General features: G+C 42.7%; 1 protein-coding gene across 1 annotated transcript in view; it reads right to left on the bottom strand.

The window, feature by feature from the left end:
- Scel (sciellin) overlaps positions 1–23,807 on the bottom strand; it is a 94,689-nt gene that overhangs the window by 55,024 nt on the left and 15,858 nt on the right. The window contains exons 6-9 of the mRNA XM_085828993.1: positions 23,332–23,409; positions 21,195–21,260; positions 4,053–4,133; positions 1,825–1,890 (exon numbers count right to left, since the gene is read on the bottom strand). Of these exons, the coding sequence (XP_085685119.1) occupies positions 1,825–1,890; positions 4,053–4,133; positions 21,195–21,260; positions 23,332–23,409 (291 nt within the window). The remainder of the gene's footprint in view (positions 1–1,824; positions 1,891–4,052; positions 4,134–21,194; positions 21,261–23,331; positions 23,410–23,807) is intronic.

Below are 23,807 nucleotides of genomic sequence, written 5' to 3'. Positions count from 1 at the left end.
CTCAGGTCTCCATGCATGGTACACACAGGCGTGAGCATCCTCCATCACCACTGAGGTCTCCATGCATGGTACATACAGACACTAGCATCCTTCATCACCACTCAGGTCTCCATGCATGGTATACACAGGCATGAGCATCCTCCATCACCACTGAGGTCTCCATGCATGGTACACACAGGCATGAGCATCCTTCATCATCATTCAGGTCTCCATGCATGGTACACACAGACACTAGCATCCTTCATCACCACTCAAGTCTCCATGCATGGTACACACAGGCATGAGCATCCTCCATCACCACTGAGGTCTCCATGCATGTACACACAGGCATGAGCATCCTTCATCATCATTCAGGTCTCCATGCATGGTACACACAGATACTAGCATCCTTCATCACCACTCAGGTGTCCATGCATGGTGCACACAGGCATGAGCATCCTCCATCACCACCGAGTACCATCAGTGGCCTAGACCTCTGAACTCTCACAGAAGATGCAGAGACATCACATGCCACATGCAACACAATGTGAGAGGTGACAAGTTTTATAAAACTTATAAGCACAGACCAGTCAGACTCCCCCCAAGTGTAAGGTGTGTGTGTCACCTGAACAGTGCCTCAACCTTCTGACCCTTCCGAGAGTCAAAGGGATGACACAAAAGAAATTTTATTATATTGATGAAATTATGAAATTATAAAATACCTATGTTGTGATTTTTATTTTATTTTATTTTATTTTATTTTATTTTATTTTATTTTTTGCAAAACCATTTCTGGGCTGGAGAGATGGGTCAGCCATTAAAGGCTAGACAAGAGTAACAACAGCAGTAAAGCAATTTCTTACATATTTTTTTTTAGATCATAATCTCTTTTTCAGATTCATGAGCTTCTTTCCCATTAATTGTACATTAATCACAAGCTACTCAATCTTTATAATGTCACTTGCATGTATGCTTTTAAGGTTGACCGTTTGGATAACCAATGAGAATGCTCTTCCCTATGGAAGACTATTTCTCCTATACTCAGCATTCTCTATGTAGCCCCAACTGTCCTTAGAACTCACTGTGTTTACCAGAATAGCCTCACACTTGCAATAATCCTCTTGCTCCTGCCTCCTAAGGGCTGGGGTTACAGGCATGGGCCACCATGCACGGCTTTAAAAAGTATTTCTGAAAGCTATTGTTTTTCCTAAATAATAAAGAAGAAACGCAGCCAAACGTATCCATAGTGAATTTGAGACTAAGCAGGGCGTAGAAACCGGGAGTGAATCAGGACTGTGGTGGGGAGAACAGAGTCTTGGAAAATGCTTCCATCCGCAGGCTGTGTGAAGCTGGCCTGACCCTGCAAGAGAGGCTGAGTATCGCCTACAGCGGGAACCAATGGAAAGCCAAGTTCAACTAAGCAAAAATACTACAGCGATGGTGCCCAACGTCTCAAGGCAATTACAGGGAACACAGAGATCAGCCAGCTTCCTCCCTTCAAGGGTTTCATCTCATGCTGTCCATGTGTTCAGACAATTCTGCATTTGTGATGGTAAAGAAAAAGAACCTACAAAAATGTGTGTTACCTAGGCAGGCTCGGGATCTCATTTTAATACCAGCACCCTGGAGGCAGAGGCAGGTGGATGCTGGCCCTGTTTACATAGCAAGTTCTAGGCCAGCTAAGGCTACATAGTGAAACCTTGTCTCAAAAACAAACAGTTTACTCATTATAGCTAAAGCTGGCAAGAAAACTGATGGCATCTAATTTATTATTTTAAAGCACTCCAACAAAGCATGCTTTAGCATTGGCACAATTAACTACATGCAGACAGAACTTGTTGGTACCTTATATTTCTTTCAGCATGTCTTTCTGTTTCTCCACATGGCCCCGCTGTAGCTGCATGTATCTGCCTAGATTTTAAAAATAATGCCTGTTAGGTAAGGAACTCCTCCATGTTAAATTTATATGTACGAGATGACAGTTATGTTCAGGAATATATGTTATATTATTTGACAACAAATTTCACCTTAGTTCTTTGTATTGGCTAAAATGCATCCATTCCCCTTTTTGAAGGTCTAAAATGTGCAAGGTGCAAATTTTATGATATCAACTTCTTTTCATGTGTTTTAAACCACAAGGTACATTTTAGTCACTTCTGACCTAGACATTGTTCATTTTATCTCCATTCATCAAAGCATGTTGTCCTTACCTCTATCAGGTAAAGATGTAACATTTAAATATCAAGAATATTCTTTTGTTGTTAGGCACCAATATAATATTTTTTTCTTAGAGACTTATTTCATGTGAATACTTCCAAGGAATGCATTTGCTTAGGTAAGAAGAGAAATTAGTCTACATTTCAAATACCTCTACCATACCAAGAAGGGCCATGTTAGAGTGGCAGCTGCGAATGGTACAGTGCTAGGTTGTTAGAATTTATGAGACTTCTCTCTTTCCTCAGACTGAGGTTGACCTACTTATGCATTCTTGCTTATTCTCACGAGCTATATTCAACCATTTTTTTGTTCTCCTGAGGACATGTGTTAATTACATAGAAAACACTTCCCTTTCATATCAGTTCATTAAAATCACCATGCTGTGATTAAAGCAATCAGAGTTTTTAAAACAGGCAAGTTGCCCCAATTTTATTTTATTTTATTTTTTGGATCATTAGTGGAAGAAGGAAGTGAGAATAGTAAACATGGATTTGACCAACTCCTGTGGAATTTAGCTTTTTCTGAACATAAACATGTGCAGCCCTCTAGTGTCGATGCTTTTAGCTTAGAACTTAGGTGGTACAAGGGCAACTTATTTCAGTTTCTTTTTAAAACTCTATTCTAATTATGACTTAATTGCTTAATGCTATAAGACTGAGAGGACGAATCAGGTAAGACAGGAAGCCTGAGAAGTTGCTCTTATGAGATAATTATAATCGCTGCAGAAATGAAAAGTTATGAGCCTAATCCATACCATTAATTAGTTCCGTGAAAAACTATTCCCCTGACTCATTAATGCAATATCCTAAGGACAAAATTTCAGAGAGCCCGGGGAACTTATGGATAGAGGCTCTGGAGTTTTACCCCCTAAGGATGAACACACAGTGCCACACACCCCTGTTGTTTGGTCAGGCTTTCTAGCAGGCCATCCATCCTCCTTTAAAAAACTGTTTTTATACTTGTGACTTATGGCTAATAGTTCTGTATTTTCATAATAATAGTTCTGGGTCTTCCATGATGTCAGAAATCCTCCTCAAGAGGCAACAATACAAAAGAAGCAAAAGTAGGCGTCCAAGCAGATCCGACATCTCAGGCTCCACTGAGACACTGGGATTCAATCTCTCAATAACAATGGGAAAAAATGGGATGTCCATCTTGAAAAATGGCTCAAGGGACACTTGCGCAAGACTGCCAAGCTTCTGATTTGGCCTCTAAGCATTAATTATAAAGCTCCAGAAGTTCAAAGTAGAACAGAAAGTGTGCTTTTCTTGATACATTGATAAGTTATTTGGAATAGTCTTTAAAGTTTTTGATAGTTTTGAAATGAATAAAAAATACTTTAGTTTAAAAAAAATCAAGTAACTAAAGGTATTTCTAGCATAATTGAGGGTTTGAATGGTGATACAGAGTAACTAAGTCTTTTATTAAAATATGTAGCTCTCAATGGGACCCTTAATTACAAGGAAATAGAAAGGTAATATAATCTTATATGCACTTCAATAGACATGATATATATATATATATATATACACACATATACATATATATATGTACAATATATATGCATTTATATCAAGTGCTAATATATAAGAAGCCTTCATATAAACACTTCCAGTTCTGTTTGTCCACAACTATTTCAAAGGTATAGTTCTATAAGACAGGTAATAGCCATCGCTATCTAAAGCAAAAGTAATTACACATGCATATTGATAGAGTTATAAGTTCTGTGAGTCTCTCATTAGTGAACGGACACAGGAAGAATAGCCATGCTTTCGACAAAGCTGGTCACAATTTTTTTTTTTACTCTCATTTCCCTTCAGCATCCTGGCAAGACATTCAGAAGGGCAAGCTCTTACCTATTAGTCTGCCTCAGTGGTTTAGGAGAAGCAATGGGAGAGCAGGGCTTTGGGGGGAGTGGAGGGTGCAGAGCTGGGTCCCTTTGAAACAGAAAACAGCAGCTCATTAAACCGTGAAAACCGTGTACATTGTAATATCTATTAACCAACCGCATCTATCATGGGAATGTCTCTAAACTCATGACTCCCATGTATGGGGAACCGGAAAGTCAGAAGTCACAGAGCACAAACTCTAAAGAAGTCTTATTTTGAATGTGGATGCTTTGAAGGTCCATTCACCTGGGCTTTGGGAAGCCTTACAGTTGGAACTACAACATGGCCTTTAGTCGGCTCAGCACTTTGCTAGTCCGTTAGGCAGTGGTGGCATTTTGCGGCATCACACAAGCACAGTAAGTGGCTCCCTGGTACTACATATGAACGTCTTTAGGGTTGATGCTAACTCACAAGCTGCTGTAGAAACAGCAAGAAGGTTTCTCACATTTCAGATCTCAAAGAAAAGTTGGTTTGGAGACTTTTAACTAACTCTTGACTTAAATATTATCAGCACGTGACACCTCGGTGCTGACAAAATATAAACTATGGCATCAGCCAACTTTCAAGGAGGCACCCAAGTCAGCCCCAAAAGGCCACATGATTGAGGGACAAGGGAACAGGAAATGGACAAGAATGTCTAACTGTAAATAAAGTCAGCGCTTCTTGAAGTCACGAGACTCTCCGGTTCCTCCCACCCCTCCCCCCCCCTGGGCTCCCTCCACTGCCACTTCTGTGTTTCCCTTCTCCGTTGTTGTCCTGATGCAGAGCACGAAAGGCTCTTCCCAATCTGATCCCCTCATCTTCACAGCCTGCTGAGTAGATCTGCACTCAGGATAAAGCTACCTGCATAGGCAGCTCAGCTCCAAGGCAACCTTATCCTACGTCGTCACCTGTAGGAAGATCTCTAACAGGATTGGTGGGGATTTTCAGGACTGAATAAGATCATAGTTTTAGTCAGCAAACATCGCTTGGTAGCTTTCTGTGTGTGATGCATTCTATGAAGTAGATAATGCTTTCTCTCTCTCTCTCTCTCTCTCTCTCTCTCTCTCTCTCTCTCTCTCTCTCTCTCTCACTCTCACTCTCTGTTAAAGATTTATTTATTTATTTTATGATATGAATACACTGTAGCTGTAAGATGATTGTGAACCATCACGTGGTTGCTGGGAATTGAACTTAGGACTTCTGCTTGCTCCAGCCCTGCTAACTCTGGCCCAAAGATTTATTTATCATTATATCTAAGTACACTGTAGCTGTCTTCAGACACACCAGAAGAGGGCATCAGACCTCACCACAGATGGTTGTGAGCCACCATGTGGTTGCTTGAATTTGAACTCAGGACCTTCGGACGAGCATTCAGTGCTCTTAACAGCTGAGCCATCTCTCCAGCCTTAGATAATGCTTCTTGTTTCCAACAGGCTTTAAATATACAAATAAGTGATGTTGTATTTGTATCAACATCAAGAAGGGAAGGAAAGAAAGGGAAGAAAGGAGGAAAGGAAGGAAGGAAGGAAGGAAGGAAGGAAGGAAGAAAGAAAGAAAGAAAGAAAGAAAGAAAGAAAGAAAGAAAGAAAGAAAGAAAGAAAGACAGACAGACAACAGACAGACAGACCAGAGTGAAGACAGCATAAAAGGGCTAGGGACTCCAATTTTTTAGCATGGCCCCCGGGGAAAGCCTCTGTGTAAGGTGACATTAGAGCTGAGACTTGCAGGAAGTGATAAATACCATGAGGACAGCTGGAACACCAGCTTGAAGATGACATTTGACACTTGAAACTTCATGAGGTAAGCAAAGAAACTATTGTAAAGAGAGACAAACTGAGAGGAAGGATTCTGGCCTCACATCCCATGGTATTTCAGGGTCAAGCATATGAGAAGTTAGAGTGAAGGAGCCCACGGGAGGAGGACGGTCAAGGAAAGGAAGGTAAAAGTGAGGAGATGTTGTGTTTCCTGGAAAGGCTGGCCCAGCCTGAAGGACAAACCAAAGAGGACAAGGACTATGAGGTTAGCATGGCTTTGCCATAGTGGTCAGGACATTGGTAACCCTGACAGAAACAGTCCTGACAGAACAGTGTTTGGGTGTGGAGCTGTATACACTATAGGAGGAGATTTAGGAGATAATGGGAAAGAAAGAAAATGAATTGAAATTGATATTTTTGGAAGGTACAAGGGCACATGACTGCATGTTTGTGTGTGTGCCTGTGTGTTTGTGTTTGTGTGTGTGTGTGTGCATGTGTGCATATGTGCATGTGTGTGTCTGCCTCTGTGTGTGTTTGGTCTCTGGTAGAAGCACAGACTCACTTACTGCATCAAAAGGAACAGAGGAGACCAGAACTGCTGAGTCACCTCAGTTGATTTGGGGCAGAGAAAGTTGTATTTTGGTTACTTCTATTATCGAAGGAAAAAAAAAGAGAAAAGAAAATCAAAGCCATTGATTCAAAGTGAGGAAAGCACGTTGGGAGCAAGACAGGCGAGCATATGAAGGCGTTCCCTAAAGGAGCAGGAGCGTGAGCACACCCCGTAACAGCGTGCTAGTTTAAGAGATTTCTATATGTCAAGAAGTCTTCTAAGTGCTTCTTGCTGACGAATTAACTCAGTCAATGCTTACTATAATCCCAGAGCCAGGTGTTATTTTTTTCTCCCCATTGTACAGATGAAAAGACTGACTCAGAAACAGTGAAAATAATATCTCATAGTTATACAAATTATACAACTTATGCAAATGGCCATGTGGGGAGTCTGAGCACTGGGCTTTGCCTCCACACCCCTCCTGGCTGCCTCTCAGGAGATCCTGGTTCACTTGCTATGGTACAGTATGGAGTTAGAAGACAGCTTCCTTTTTTGAACATCATTTTCTCTTGCTGTAGTCAGCTATTTGGAAACAGGCTAAACAGAGGCTTAGGGGTGGAAAAGTTCCCAGTTCACTCAAGAGTGCAGCAGATGTAACGGCGTAGGGTGGGGGATGGGGTGAAAGCGATGGCACAGGATACGGATAAGGGGGAACGCTGAGGATTATAACAGAACACTGTGGAGTCAAGAAAAAAATGGAATCTGAGAACATGGAGCTATAGAAAGATGGCAGAACCCAAGAGCTGGTGTTTAATGTGAGGCTGGGGAATTATTGGACTTTACATTGGATCTAAAGAGATACAACAGAGCAGGGAAAGTAAACCTTAGAAAGTGATATTTCACTGGCCCTGCGGTCATGTACAAGGAAGGGCCCAGCCTGTGGGCAGATAAGCTAGGGTGAAGAGCTTTGGAAAGAAGGCCAGGAATGAGAAAGTTAATGGGGGGCTCAACATAGATATAAAAATCGCCAAATACTATAACAGGGTCTGTAGGTGCTTATGAAAAATAGAATCTGATGTCAAAGTCTTCAAAGACGGAAGTTGAGTGACTCAGAGACCTTCAGAGGAAGCCCGAGAAGAAGAAAGGCCCCTGACAACGTGGCTTCCAAGGAGAGGTGGAGGGTTAAGGAGAGGTGAGGGTTAAGGAGTGAAAATCAAAAGGGAGGAGAAATGGGCCCAAACAAGATGGCAGCCTTCCCTCAGTCCCTGTGATATGTAGGCACAGGGGAATGGCCTCACTTAAACGGGGAGTGGAGGTTTCACTCACAGAGAGGATGAGTCATGACTGGGCAAGGGTGGGAAGTTTGATGATAATGGATGCTTGCCAGAGAGGAAGGATTTGATGCAGGATGGTATCAGCTGGGATAAGATCAGGGATGAGAATCTGTGATGATGGTGCAAGTGGTTAGAAATGACCTGGTTGGACTTCTTATGGGGTCAATGGAAACGTGCCTAGAAGACATGGTGGGTTTCTACTGAGGCTCCTGGGGTACACAGGGCACAAGGGTTTCCTGGCTTTTGGTTCTGTACCAACAGGCAGGAGCCACTAGACCAGTTTGCACGGAAATACTCTCCACATCTTGATTTAGTGTCCGATTCTACATGCTGGGATTATTCCATTTACATTGACACCACCATCTTTTCTCAAAAAAAAAAAAAAAAAAAAAAAAAAAAAGCAGTGGTGGCGTATGACTTTAATCCCAGCACTCGGGAGGCAGAGGCAGGCGGATTTCTGAGTTCGAGGCCAGCCTGGTCTACAGAGTGAGTTTCAGGACACCAGGGCTACACAGAGAAACCCTGACTTTAAAAAAAAAAAAAAAACAACCAAACAAACAAACAAACAACCAACAAAAAAAAAAACATGTGTTGGGCACATACATCAACTGATAACTGATAACTGGTGAGGATTTAGTGATCAAACCCTTTCCTTCCAGAAGTAGAAAGAAGATAAAGATTATTCCTGGGTAAGAGTAGGACTGCATAGGGCACTGGATGCGCAACATACAGGCAGGGCAGCAGTAACCACAAGGATGGACGGTTATAAAACAGAGACGCAGGTCTATGTCAAGCTTTGCTTATACCAGACCGGCACCAACAAGATTTCTTCTATCTTAGAATGGCTGATGCTTCAAAGAGTAAATACTTGCTGAGTTTGGGAGGTAGATGCTGGCATAGAAAAAAAAAAATAGATCTGAGATGGCTGGAGTCACAAAAGCCAAGATCGGAGGGATATGGGTCCTGAAAGCCAAGAGCCCTGGAGCATATGTAGTTCACTGAGTGGTAGTTTTGCACCCTGCTGGGTCAGCTGCAGGGCAATGCCCTGAGGGCTTGACTTCACCTCAGAGGAGCTTCCATTTGCATCTTTGTGTTGACAGCCACAGACGACAGAACCCAAGCCTGGGGTGAGGGAAGGATGAGCAAAGACATTCACAGTGTGCCAGGAACCTTATGTGTTCCAAGCAGGGGGATTAAAAACGAAAGCTAGGCAGGAAGCTGCGGCCTGGAGTGTTGTGAAGGGAAGGAAACAAAGGACATTTATAGAGTGATCTTAATTGAATTCTACTTCAGAGTCCTGATGTTTGAGCTTAGATAGTCCCCTCTCTCTCCTCTGCCCTTCCCAGCACCCCACACAAGCTTTCCCAAGATCTATGCCACCACAGTGGTAACTGTCAGTGGATGTAACTGTAAAGAGTCGCTTCAAGAAATATAAAGGCAGTTTTCAAGAGAAACGTATGAAAACTATATGTTTCAATCTATGATACAAAGACCAGATTGGGGTGAGGGGATCCCCTTGTAGAAAGGGCTGTTTATGTTGCCCATTTTTCAGATCCCTTCTGGCCCTAGGGTTGTTCTGGGGCAATGAGCTTGTCTCCCAGACTTGAATTCCAGTTTGAGTTGGAGGCCATGGGCCCTGGGTTCTGTCAAGGAACCCCCGACACACACATCTGAGAGCTTCGCTCTCACTGTTCATCGTGTGTCTTCCTTGTCTCTCACAAATAGCATTTCCATTCCAGCAATATCAAAGGAGCTTGTAGGAACCAAGAGGTGAGTTCTCAGCTGTTCCTGCCACCACGGCTGCTGACCACTGCTGTGTTACCCTGCACCGAGGGACGGACTCTCACTCCCCTGAAGCCATATGCCTAAATATCCTCCTGCTTCTACAAGTTGCCTAGGTCATGGTTTTTTATCACAGAGATAGGAAGGTCATTAATACAGTCACCTTATCAATTTAGGGATCTTAAGGGTGGGTGGCAAACTGCAATCCCATGTCGAAATCCTCAAATATCAAAATCTCTAATGTCTAAGAAAAATAAAATTACAAATACTTTAGGAATGAGTGTGTATCAGCAGGCTCTCACAAGCATCATTTTATTAGTTCCATAAGCGTACCACGTGGGTGCGTTTTTTTTTTTTTTTCCCACTAAGGGTTAGGAAGCTGTGTACGTTTTTCCCACACTGGTGAGCATCTCAGCCAAGGTCTTTGGTACAGACCTTTTGATGTCAGTCACTTGCTTCTTTTCTCTTCACCACACTACAGCTAATCAAGTGTTTCAAATGCAAATTTATTTTTTCAAAGGCTGCTAAGTCAGTCCTGGTGGTTCATCCTCATAGTCCAACCCTCCCCCCCCCCCCCCAGGCTAACTCAGGAGGCTTTCAAGTTCAAAGCCAGAGAAGCAGACCCAATCAGCTCAACAAGAACTTGTTCCCACAGCCACCCGTGTTTTAGTGTTAGGATAGATACCAGTGTGGGGGGCTAGAAAAAGTATAGCAAAGAGCGTACAAGGCACAAGGCCATGTTCAAATGAAAATGACTGTCATGATGTGACTTTCTAGTGGCTCGGGGTCACTTTCCTAAGTCCTGAACAATGAGTCAGAATTTCAGGGTCTCAGCTCCAGACCAGCTTCTGGCCTACTTTGTATGAGCCTGGAAATCATGCTAGTTCTTCTTGAATCTCTGTTTCTTTACTTAAGAGAATGGCTGGTCTAGATGATCACTCAGGAAGACAGAGTCTGCAGAGAATTCTCCATCCCTGGAGATTCTGGCTTTTATTTTTATTTTATTTATTTATTTATTTATTTATTTATTTATTTATTGTATAGACCAAGTAACTTAACATTTGAGTACTGGGCTTTTTCAAACATATGTGGATGCTGTTGTACCTAATAAAATTTAACTTGAGATTTGATCAAGAACATAAGTCCACAACAGTCGGTTCTTTAGAATAGATGTGGTTTGATTCCCAAAGGCTGCTCTGTCAAAAAGACTAGTTCAGGTTATAGCATTGAGTGGTCTGGACCCTGCTGGTACTGGGATCTAAAGTGAAAAGACCAACAAATCACAATGTCTGGGCCCTTCTTGAGTCCCCACAAGACTGAATTAGGAAGAAAAGAATTAGCCTAATGTCTTAGTTGGCTTAATCATTTATAAGAACATAACTTCAGATTTGTTTTTGCTTTAGAAACAGAAAAAACAGAAACTAATACAGATGGTCAATAGACCCAAAGAGACACAAGTTCTGAAGTATTTGTTCAGTCAGACTAGTTTTTAGTCCTTAGGTAGTTTTTGCAAAGGGGTAATAATAATGATAATAATAATAATAATCCAGGAATTATCAGGTGAAGTGGAAAATACATCAGCACTAAAATGGTGTCTATTCAAATGGATCTACTTGAAGGGATCCACCCAAAGGGATCCACTCAGAACGGATCGTAAACCTATATGTAAATCATGAAACTAAAAGATATTTAGGAGAAACACTTTGTGACCCTGGGTTAGACACGATACCAAAGGCATAATTCATTAAATGAAGACTGAAAAAAAAATCAGATTTCAACATGTTTTAAAAAACTTTTGTTCTAACAAATACATGGTTAAAAGATTGAAACTGTCAGCAGCACACTCAAAAAGTTATAAATTTATATGTCTGATAAAAGACATATATTTTTATAAAACTCTCAGAACTCAGAAATAAGCATATACAACACCAACAAAAGGCAAAATATTGAAACGTGTACTTCGCAAGAAAAGATGTACATATGACAAAGAAAGATACAAAAGGCCACACTGCACAGCTGGTCCCTAAGAAAGCAGGCACCTAGGCAATACTGAGGTAAAGCACGCGTTAGAATAGCTAAAAGAAGGGCTTTTAAACTGAAAATACTAGACACCATTGAGGAAATGTAGCAAGCCGGGCTCTTTACCTTTGCCAGTGTGCATGCAAAAGCAACAGACGTTTTGACCCAAACCATGAGGTCTTTACAAAGTTACGCATGTGCGTGCTTATCATGTGACCTAGCACTTGTTGGCATTTGCTTAAGACAATCGTTTACGGACGTTCACACAAACCACAAGGACTGTTTGAAGCCCTGATGTTTTTTTTTTCCCCCTTCACTGAGTAGATAACTAAACTGTGGTGGTCTCTCTGATAGCACACCACTCGGCAATACAATGGAAAGAGCATGGCAGGATGGCTCATGCACTCTATACATGCAAAAGACTACTCATACGCGAATCTGCTGGGTGATTTTCTTTTTTAAACAGCTGAGAGATGAGAAGACAAGAAAGTGCACGGCCCCATTCCCCAAGTACAAAGACGGTCTTAGGAAAAATGACAGTCTTTACAAGCTCCTGCTCCTCCCAAATGTCCTCAGAAGACACTTGATTGACACCCCCATCACCCACAGGGCATCAACCCGGGGCTCCCCGCCTGGAGCTTTGTTCCTAAGTCCCCTTCCCAAGCTTACTACACAAGGCCAAGCCCCCTTGTCCGACTGTGCTCCACTCCTGCTGAATCAGTAGGGAAGAAATCTGAGTTAAGTAACTTGCTACAATTTGAATGAGCAAAGACAGCCATTTGTACTGTGCCAGAGTGTTTGAATTTTGAGAGAACTATGTAGCAATCTCTGATAGATTGAGGCAATACTGCTAAAGAGCAAAGCAGTTTCTTTCTTGTCCAACCTGCCTGGCTTTTATGGTTGAGCCAGGATGATGTTTTGTTAAGTGACAAGCCCTAGGTATCCTGACTTTTTCCTTAACTCTGCTTTGGACCTGAAACACCTCCGCTTCAGCAATCTCATTGGTCTTTGGCAGACAGAGGAACAACAGGGACCCAAGGGAGGGATAGGGCACAGAGATCCACACTGGGCAAAGTACTGGTCTGCATGAGTTGCTTAAACCTGATGTGGGGAGTCCCTGAGGGGGTCCGAGTTGTCCCTAAACAACTGAAGAGAAAGCAAGTCCTTGTTCAAGGTCAAGGCCTTTACTTGTTCTGCTAAGCTAGCTTTCTCATTCTAGTCAAAAGCCATTTCAATGAAAGGGCAAACCTTGACCAAGGTTAATGTGTTAACTATCTGGGCTGTTTAAAATATGGAGTCTGGAGACACAGGCATGATTTTTTTTTAAGTTATCTATACTCCGGCATGTTACTAAGTGCAGGCAACATTAATATTTATAAGAGATTCTTGTTAATGTATAGATTTTTTTTGTTGTTGAGATGAAAATGAAATCTGTTGCTTTGTGTGCATGTGAAGCACTTTGTAAGGGGTTTGGCACTGACAGGGTTAACAATGCTGCAGCATAATTAGAAAGGTTACATTTTACCATTTATAGTTGCAGACAGAAAAATATAACTACAGTGCAAGGTTGCTATGGTAACTTGCTTCTCAATCAGGGTTTTTTTTTTCTCCCCTAATTCTACCAATCCGCTAACTGGAAGTCAAAACCCATAAAAGAAGAGGTTGTAACAGAAAAAGGGTGAGGTGATAATGGGGGTGCACAGGAAGTAGTTCTTTTCTCCTTTCGACAGGTATGTGTCCACGATCTCATTTCTATCCCACGTTTATTTTCTTCCTTGTGTTTGAAAATGATTCCTGAAGAAGACATACTGGCTTGATTAGTACTGGAAATAGAGACAGTAGCTTCATTGTTCTTCTCTCTGGCTAGCATTTATGAATATTTATACTGACTCTTAAGCAAGCCCTATAATATGGCTTAACAAATTGCTTGCTTTGCTTTCTAACACGGCTTCACTATGTGGCTCAGGCTGGCTTTGAACATGTGGGCCTCCTGCATCCTCCTCCCATGTTTGGATTGTGCAACAGTCCCTGGCTAGCAAGGTTCATGCATGAATCTTAGATGAGATCTAACCACTAGACCTCAAAGTCCTCAAAATACATAGAAGCACTTGAATTCATTAAGATGTATTGGTTGGCTCAGAAGGCAGAAGGTAGCTCTGTGACCCCTCTCCATCAGTGACACATCCATGGTCCCATAGTCTGTGTTTCCTGTAGGGCACCTGTCACCTGTTCTCTCATTGGCTCCAGTCTGGCAAATGCTATCACCCTTGCAAAGGAATTATATGACAGTAAAACGGGGTGGAGAAACTTAAAAGCCAAATAAAAATATAAAGATATCATTAGTGATAGATGGCTTTTGAGTCTCCTGAAGTAGAGATTGGACCTGACACCAGTGTATCTCTGGAGTCTACCCAAGTGCTTTCGTACACATAGACAGGGATCAACAGCTGTGCTTTGGAATGAGACAGACAGAAGGAAAGTAGGGTGGGAGGGAGATATTTAGTCAGTCCTCAAACTCTAAGCACATAGAACAAGGCTCAGTTAACTACAAAGTCACATGGCGGTAACAAGCTGAGGAAATGAATTGTTTTACACACAGTAGGGAGCAGAATCAAGGATGGCCACGTCTATTAATAAATAACTATGGATACATTTGCTCAATGCTGCAAAGGATTACAAGATGACTCCACGTATTTAATGAATAGGCTATAGCAGTTGTTTAAAGGTAAGGCACTGTTAGTTGCACAGTAAGGATTATTAATTTTTCTGAATCCAGAATTCAGATAAAAAAAAAAAAAACCAACAACCCCTTTGGGCAGCATTCCATATCCATCCCCTTCTTATCTGATCGTCTCCACAGTAACTTCATTCTAAATATGTCCCATTTGAAGTCCATCCCTAAGTCAGGATCCCTTAGCCTCTTACCCAGCTCCTCCCTGATCCCAACCCACATCCAAGCATTTCTTTTTGTTTGAGCATCGCCTCCACAAAACTGTCCTTCAAGTATCCCAGAATCCACCTGCTCAATGCTAAACATAGTAGCAGCATCTTTGGTCCTACTGCGCATGCCCTAAGCAATCATTTGACACTGCGTGATTACATCATACTCAAATACAAATACAAAATACTTCTCTTCTTCCAAGATCTGTTCCCCAAATCCACATGACAAGCTTCCCGCGTGTAACAGGTGTCCCACAGGATATGGATGCTCTGTGTGTGACTCCTTGTGTTGCCGGTACACTGGTTATTTATGCCTGAGGTTGGCACATTTAGCTATCATAAAGAACTCTGAGCTGCAGTGGCCCCTTGGAGTTCTGGGACAGGAATTTCCCACCACACTCCCAAATGGCATCTCCTGGACACATAAGCTCCCTTTACGACCCTTGCCTCCCAGGAGGCCCCTTCCCTTTTCCCCTGTGAGTGTGGCTCACATGCAATTAGTGTGGCCTTTGGAGAATCTCACTGCTCTGAACAGGCGAACCCTGCAAAGCACCAAACTAAGATTGGTGTGCTACTGCCACCTAGTGGCGACTTTTCCCTGGCCCACGCTAATCTCAAACACTACCCTAAGGATGGGGTAAGAGAAGGAAGACACAGAGGTCAGTGATAGAACTTGTCAGTGAGGGTGTCAGTAACTGTTGGTATGGCTATGACTCGAAAGAGTAGTTTTGTTGTAAAAGGTAGCACGGAACCCTCCTTTAAGACTGGATGCCCAGAGTGCGGGTCAACGAATGCTCCCGTTGGTTACAAGAATGAGCGCTTCTGGGATTTCCAGGCCTAGGACATGGCAGAACTAAACTGTCTGGCATAAATAGTGCGGGAATTTTCTGAGAGGGCGAAAACTGAGGTGGAGAAACAAGGAGTATGAGGCTGCTGAGCACAAGCAGGCAGGTAAATGTGCCTGTATTCACTTCTCCCTGGCCTTCACCGTAGACAAGGTATAACTAGTTGTTGGAAGTTTCTGCCGTGACTTCTCCGTGATGGTGGACTGTAACCTGGAATTGTAAGATGAAATAAAACTCCTTCTCCCCTCAGTTGATTTCTGTCAAGGTTATGTTATCACAGCAACAGAAAGAAACTAGAAGGTGTACTAGGGTGTCAAATGGCTAGGAATGGTGATGGTGTGAACTAAGGTGAAAGGTGAGGACTCAGTAAATCACAAATATCATGAACGAGCTGTGTTTCTAATTGTTCTGAGACATTTAAGCAAAAGTGTCAAGCAAGCAGGTGACTATCCAGTGAAAACCAGATAGTTCTGGAGGAGCAAGTGACCTTTGGCATCCTGGCCTTGCACCCCTGCTGAAGGCAGGAGCACAGAGCACTGTGAGGAGAGAGGAGATGGCTTTGGGCTTTAGGCACACTGATACATAATGATTGAGTCATGAAGAAGAAAGTCAACTAAAAGAGAATTATTTAAAATAAAATCCTGAGAGGCTCTGCTAGAGCCTGACAAATACAGAGGCAGATGTTCACAGCCAACCATTGGACTAAGCACAGTGGAGGAGTTAGAGAAAGAACTGAAGGAGCTGAAGGGGTTTGCAACCCATAGGAAGAACAATATAACCAACCAGAACCCCCAGAGCTCTGAGGGACTAAACCACTAACCAAAGAGTACACATGGAGGGACTCATGGCTCTAGCCACATATGTAGCAGAGGATGGCCTTATCAGGCATCAATGGGAGGAGAGGCCCTTGATGCTGTGAAGGTTCAATGCCCCAGTGTACGGGAATGCCAGGGTAGGGAGCCTGGAGAGGGTAGATGGGTGGGTAGGGAACACTCTCATAGAAGCAGGGGGAAGGGGTAGGATAGGGGGGTTCCGAAGGGGAAACCAGGAAAGGCAATAACATTTGAAGTGTAAATAAATAAAATATCCAATAAAAGAAAACAAAAGGGAAGGAAGGAAGGAAGGAAGGAAGGAAGAAAGAAAGAAAGAAAGAAAGAAAGAAAGAAAGAAAGAAAGAAAGAAAGAAAGAAAAGAAAAGTCTAGAAACATGTGTCAGGGTGTGGTTAGCACAGTCTTGAAGCAGTAGTTGTAGCTGTTCATTGTGAAAGTGCCAGTCTGCAGGACCTGCTGAGTCAGCAGGGCGTTATCACCAAAGCCATCAGTGACCTTAGGGAGAGCTGTTCCCAAGAGCTGAAGATAATGCAAACCAGTTGAATTCAGATGGGAACCATTGGCAGGATGAAGAGAAAGAGTGCCAACTGAACGGATTTGGACGATCTGCCCAGAAACTGTCAAAGACGATATTTTTAAGATGAAAGATTTGAATAAAGAGAAAACAGTAAGGCTTGATCCCAGGGGCAGAACAGACAGATGAACGCAATAAAGAATAGCTAATAAAGCTACATTTTTTTTTTAAATTCAGTCTTGATAAAAAAAATGAAAAGAAAATATTTGTGCTGATGGCATCAGATAAAATTTCAGAGAATATAAACCTGTTGACATATCTTGATAATTCAAAACATTAGGCCAGTTACTTGTGTTTCAAAACAGCATTTACTATCCAGTGAGCAGAGCGCTGACCTGACCAAGAGCAACCTCAGAAATCAATTAGAAGGGGGAAATGGGTTTGCCTAAGCAAAGCTTACATGCTGTGCCCTATTGTCACGAATTCAATTTGTCTTTTTAATATTTATCGCAAATGAAAAGCCTTCCTGGCCAGCAGTGGTAGTGCACACCTTTAATCCCAGCACTTGGGAGGCAGAGGCAGGCAGACTTCTGAGTTCGAGGCCAGCTTGGTCTATAGGGTGAGTTCCAGGACAGCCAGGGCTATTCAGAGAAACCCTGTCTCAAAAAAACAAAAGAAAGAAAGAAAGAGAGATAGAAATAGAGAGAGAGGGAGGGAGGGAGGGAGGAAGGAAGGAAGGAAGGAAGGAAGGAAGGAAGGAAGGAAGGAAGGAAGGAAGGAAGGAAGGAAGAAAAGCCTTCCAAGCCTTCCTATTATTCAACTTTGCCCTCTAATTTGTTTAATCATTCATGCCTGAACCCTTCCTTTCAAGACTTATGGATATGGAACAGAAAATTATCATTCCCTTAGGAAGTTTTATGCTATTTAGTCTGAAATTTTAGTTAAGAAATTATTGAAACTAAAGCAGTTATGAGCAACTACGACATGACTCAAACAATTAATTTCTCACAATTATATTCAAGTGTGAGAGCATTTGATTTCTTTTCATTGACAAGAGTAAAGCCATACATAGTCAAATCTTTTACCAAATTCTATTCTTGAGCCTTACAAACTACTTAAAGCCTGTCTGAGTGGTGTCTGAAAACATAAAACTGATCTTTGTGCCATTCACATTTTGCTTTATTGTTTATACTTTTGTTCATTGCTGGTTTTCAGGCTTCACGTATAGCTCAGGAAGAGTCCAAACTTAGTTATGGCGAATGTTGAAGTTGTATGACTGTGAAAACCTCAGAACATGTGAAGGGTCTTGGGTTGGTTTATTGTTGTTGTTATTGTTTGTTTATGGTTTTGGCTTTGCTTTGCTTTTATTTGAAATGTGTAAATTTTTTACTTAGCTATATGATGTGTTACGTGGTTTGTTTTGTTTGAGACAGGGCCCTGTCTGGTCCTGGTTAGCCTGGAACTCTCTATATAGACCAGGCTGAACTCAGAGATGCACCTGCCTCTGCCTCCAAAGTGCTGGGATTAAAAGCAGGTACCACTATACCTGGGCTAAATGTGATTTAAAAAAAAAAAAAAAACTACTTTAAATGTCCTTTCAGACTGGTAGGTGATTACTTAAAGTATAGCTGATCTTGCTGGCCCTGTTTACTTAAATATGTAGATAGATGTACCGTTGTAGATATAAAAGCAAGTATGAACATCCAGATAAACTGACAGCCATAGGCAAAAGCATCCACGTGTAAAGAAAGATGTCACACAGATAATAAAGCTATGAAATCCTGACCTTCATTAGGAAAACCCTCTGTTCCAGTTTATGCCAGCCAGCACAAGTTTTCAACCCAAACACAGCTCGCTTTGAATTCCTGGCTAGCACAGCAAGTTAAGGGTATGATCCACAGCGTTAGAGGCTGCAGAAGTCTAGAGAAAACCATTGGGAGAGATGCTGTCTCTTGGGATGCTGGATGTCTGGAGGATGCATAAGTATACAACACAGAGAGAAGGTGGAAGATAAAACAGTTCAGGGGTGACTGCGCTGTGAGAGCGCGCCTGTGCAATGGGCTGAACGCCCTGTGAGGCAGTCGGACGGTGCTTTGAGGGAAGGGGGCAGGGAGGAGAAAGAGTGAGGATCCCAGTGTACCGTGAAAGATCCAGAGAAACCACATCAGCGTTATGCTCATAACCGGTGTTAAAAGCACGGTCCCCCAGTTTTATCTGTCGCTGACCTACTTTCATTCACTTTGGTTCCTATGGGGACAGATATCTGTTTTAGTAGCGCTCACTCCCTTTCGTCATTTATAATTGTTCCTTTTTAATTTTTCTTGGCACTTATTACAAAGTCTACTTATCAACCCTGGCAAGGCACTGGCATTGAAGATATTAAGGAAGAGGACACCGTATTCAACTCCAAAGCACTTGTGCTTTTAGAGTCAAGCCCTTATGCCCGGCGTGGCTGTATCATCTCCCCTCAGTGAGAAGCCTGAGTATGTCTGGGCATTATGTAAATACCCGTGCTCCCAAACACGAGCTGAGAGTTCCACTGATCAATGAAACCCACAGTCCCATTTCCTTAGTTCTAGTGCTATGGATCTGAGCCAGATTTTTTTTTTTAAGAGAGCATTGTTTCATCTTCCTTGTTTAAACACATCCAGCCAACTGCTGAGTTGTTGTGGCTGATAGCCAGGGCTGCCGGCTCCTGAGCAAACCCATACCTACAAGCTCAACAGGCCTTGAATATATGAGATTTTGACTCAGGACCAATCCTTGCACATTTTTACAAAGTTATATAATCACTTGTCCACTGTGATGATCATTTATATTAATACCAGAAGCAGGAAGAACGGGTCACAAAATAGAAGTGATTTTGGAAATATCTAGTAAATACTTCTAGCAAAAATGCCATGTCTTGTCTATCAGAGAAAAAGGAATGGCTCTCATGACACTCGGAGGTGGGGTGTGGGGGAGTACTTTAACCGACAAAGAGAAATGTGAGTAGTTGTAGAGGAATTATCTCGTGATATCCTGAGGAAAGGGGAGGCTTCACACTAGAAATACAGTCATTCTTGGCCGTTCATGTAGCAGGAAGTCACCTGCAGATATATATGCTTAAGAAGAAAACATTTTAAGAGAAAGTGGATGTTATTCCATATTATGGTTATTTGATGTATCTTATGACTTTATTGGCATGTCAAATCTATCTGTAAATATTTACAAAGATGTGAATAAGGAACTTAATTTCTTTGACCAACTAACTGGTTTATATATTTACAGATCCAATGATATTAAAGGACATAGTCAAGGGTGGCATTAAAGGACACGTATTTCTACAAATTTCCATCATTTTGGAGATAAAAGAGACACTGGAAGTGTGTGTGTGTGTGTGTGTGTGTGTGTGTGTGTGGCAGATGGACATTTAGAAAATATGACAATAGTATATTACACACACATACAGTTTGTCAGTTACAAGCAGGATGAAATCCCATCAAAATATGGAATTATTTTGGTAAAGATATTTTGGCTTCTCACATGGAAAAATTTTGGCTATCAGAATACAAACCTAAAATAAAAATCAGTCAGAGGCCACGCCTCCCTCCTGTGTTCGTGGCGACATACACCATAGGAGTTCAACACCTGTAGAAGATACTTTCCTAAAATCCAAGGCAGAGGCTCTGTGTTTTATTCACCAAGAGAACCCAATAATCCAGAGTGACCTTTGACCCAATGATTGATCTATTAGCTGTTTATTGAATGGTTGGTGTGCCCTGCATGGCGACTGTAGAATGAGGTCTACGACTTAAGTTATGTTTCTTCTCAAAAGACCACGTAAAGAGAAAACACTCACTTATCACTTATTTATCACTCTGTGCTTCCAAGGAATTTGTCACACATATCCCCACTAGTCATCTGGACTTGAAGCAGATGGACCCACAATGGCGCCCCAGCCTGAAATTTGACTCAGTTCTCTCCTATTCACTGTTAGGGGCTGAGTTGTGTGCCCTGAGATTTCCATGTGGAAGTTTTGACTCGTTCTCCTTGAGAATGTGGCATTTGGGGGAAGCAGGGTCTTTTCAGATATTCTAAGTTAACATGAGGTCATACTGGAATAAGATGGAGCCCTGATCCAACAGATCAGGTGAAGATGGCAGTTGACACGGAAAGTCAGACTGTGCGGACGAGGGGATGACTATGATTGCCAGGAAGCCAGCAGCTTCTTAGGAGCACAGACCTATCACTCATGGCCCTCGGAGGAACTGGTCCTGCTCACATCTGTCTCAGTGAGGTGGTAAGTTTCCCACTGTTGATTCCCCATACATCTGTAGTACTTTTTCACAGAAATCATTGCACACTAAAATGGGCACCTGCTCACTTCTCACAGCTTGTCAGGTTTCTCACCCAGGGCGTGGGGTAAGCCTGACTCCACCCCCACTGAGCACTGTCTTCTCCAGGGTTCACAAAACTGTCATCAATTTATTCAAAACCATCCACAATTATATGCTGTCAGTGACTAATACACTCTTCCATCCGTGACATAGCAATTACCTCTGACACCTCCCCTTACCTTCTGCTGGCTGCTGTGCTTGGAGAGGCATTGTGACCAGGAGGGGGTGGTGGGAACCAGGACTGTCTGTTAAGAAAGGGCATCAATCATGACCACTGTGTTTGAATGGCTGATCCCACCCCCATGTCTTGGGGTAGGAAGACATTGATAGCTAAAAGGCAGCAAGATAATTTTTACAGAAAGCCTTGGGAATAGAATAAACAATACTTCATAAACGGAGTAGGAAGGAATGACCCTATACTTCAGGCTGTTCTTCCCCAAATGAACTGCTCTTTCACTTCCTTTGACACCAAACATGTGGACATTTCCTTAAAACCTCAAAAATTGAAAGAATGCCAGCTCTTAAGTCTGGACTGCAGGTTCATGTATGTCACCACATTGTCCTTCCTCTTTGTCTATCTTCCTGATCTAGTTCATAATGAAGTAACAACTTTATTCTCTAGTTAAAAAAAATCTGATTCTTAGACCGGATGCTAGAACACTCTGACAGGATGTTAAAGCAGATATGAATGCCACAGCAAAGCTAACCTCAGTTTCAACATCTGCTAGAAAGATGACCTTATAGTATGGGGATATAACTGAATATAGCTCTTGATGTGGCCAAGGGAGCAAGGAGGAGGAGGGGGAGGGGGAGCAGGAGGGGAGAGGGGGAGGGGGAGAGGGGGAGGAGGAGGGGGAGAGGGGGTGGAGGAGAGGGAGAGGGAGAGGGAGAGGGAGAGGGAGAGGGAGAGGGAGAGGGAGAGGGAGAGGGAGAGGGAGAGGGAGAGGGAGAGGGAGAGGGAGAGGGAGAGGGAGAGGGAGAGGGAGAGGGAGAGGGAGAGGGAGAGGGAGAGGGAGAGGGAGAGGGAGAGAGATGTGGGCTGGTGAAGGGATGGGGATCTAGGAAGCCAGGAATATTCTAGCCAACATTCCTGAAGTACACTGGCTTGAATTGCTTAATGCAAGCATCTCCCATTGACATAACTTCAATCTAGCCATAGCTTTATTGTGAAAAGAAAAGAAAAGAAAAGAAAAGAAAAGAAAAGAAAAGAAAAGAAAAGAAAAGGAAAAAAAAGAAAAGAAAAGGAAAGGAAAAAAAGAAGAGAAGAGAAGAGAAGAGAAGAGAAGAGAAGAGAAGAGAAGAGAAGAGAAGAGGAGAGGAGAGGAGAGGAGAGGAGAGGAGAGGAGAGGAGAGGAGAGGAGGGGAGGGGAGGGGAGGGGAGGGGAGGGGAGGGGAGGGGAGGGGAGGGGAGGGGAGGGGAGGGGAGGGGAGGGGAGGGGAGGGGAGGGGAGGGGAGGGGAGAAGAGAAGAGAAGAGAAGAGAAGAGAAGAGAAGAGAAGAGAAGAGAAGAGAAGAGAAGAGAAGAGAAGAGAAGAATCTTGTCATGTTCTGTGCCTCATTTTCTTCACCTCCACTGTTAGCTACCTAGAATGGCTTCCCTAGCTCAGCTCTTGTGAGCATGTGCTGCAGTGAACACTGGTGTATTTGCTTTTAAGAAACTAACGTTAAGTATTTTCACACAGGTATCTACTGTCCATTGGGAATATTTCCCCCTGCCCTTGTTACCCTCTCTCTATTAACCTCCCGCCCTCCCATTTCTCTGGGTCATGCTGACTTAGAATCCCTTGGGTAAGTACTTAGGAGTATATACTGTGTCACATAGATTTATTTCTAGTTTTATGGGTGACATAAAACCATATGAATATAATGAAAATAAAAATGATTTTGTCTAAACTTTAGCCTCTAAAGGAACAAAGGAAACAGAACAAAGTCCCCAGAAAGGGCCTTTACTCTGCTCTAAGGTAAAATTCGCCTAATGTGCAGAGAACAGGGGGAAACTGTAGTGCATGGTAATGTGTGGCTATCCACCAATCATGATTTTAGGTTAAGCCACTCTCTGTAGCACAGCTCTGTGAAAACTCACTTAAAGCAACCTAGCTCTAAACACATAAGCCCACCATCGATGCGACCCAGAGGAGCTGGGAGCAGAGCTCAGTTGTAGAGGGCTTCCTTAGAATACACAAGCTCTGACTGGCTTCAGCAACCACTACTGTGAAAACTAAAGTAGCAGACGCGTGGGGTGGGGGGCGATCTGGCAGTCAGTAAGAAGTCTTTTGCAGGATGTTAGCAAGAGGCAGCACAGGGTCCGCATCTTACCTCTTTTTCTTCACAGGAGTGGTAGCGGGGGTTGAAGCTGTGGCGGTAGTGTTTGCATTGAAGGAGCTGACAGCTGGCCTGTTCAACGAGAAGAGCAAGAGGTCACCACCATAACTGACTGAGAAAGTCATTCACGCATGGTTAATCATGTGGCATCCAGGCTAATCAGCGTGACATGCTACGGATTTGCATTCTCTTAACCTCGTTGTTATGTTGGGTTGACAGAATCATACTATGCATTAGAAATATGAGCTTAAGAAAAAAAATTGAAAGATACACAATGTAACCTCCACTTGGCATTTATGAATACATTCAGATCCTCGAAAGGAAAAAAAAAAAAAAAAACAAAAAAAAACAAGGCCCTACCAACCAAAGAACATTCACTGGCTGGAATGAGGTCCCCCACCCCAGCACATATGTAGCAGACTGGCAGCTCAGTCTTCATGGCTGCTCTGTCTGGCCTAATTAGTGAGAAA

Source organism: Mus caroli, unplaced genomic scaffold (assembly GCF_978045245.1).
Source record: "Mus caroli unplaced genomic scaffold, Mus_caroli_1 scaffold_12, whole genome shotgun sequence".
Taxonomy (NCBI): Eukaryota; Metazoa; Chordata; class Mammalia; order Rodentia; family Muridae; genus Mus; species Mus caroli.
Note: the sequence above shows the minus strand (reverse complement) of the source record. Positions and strands in the feature narration are given on the sequence as shown.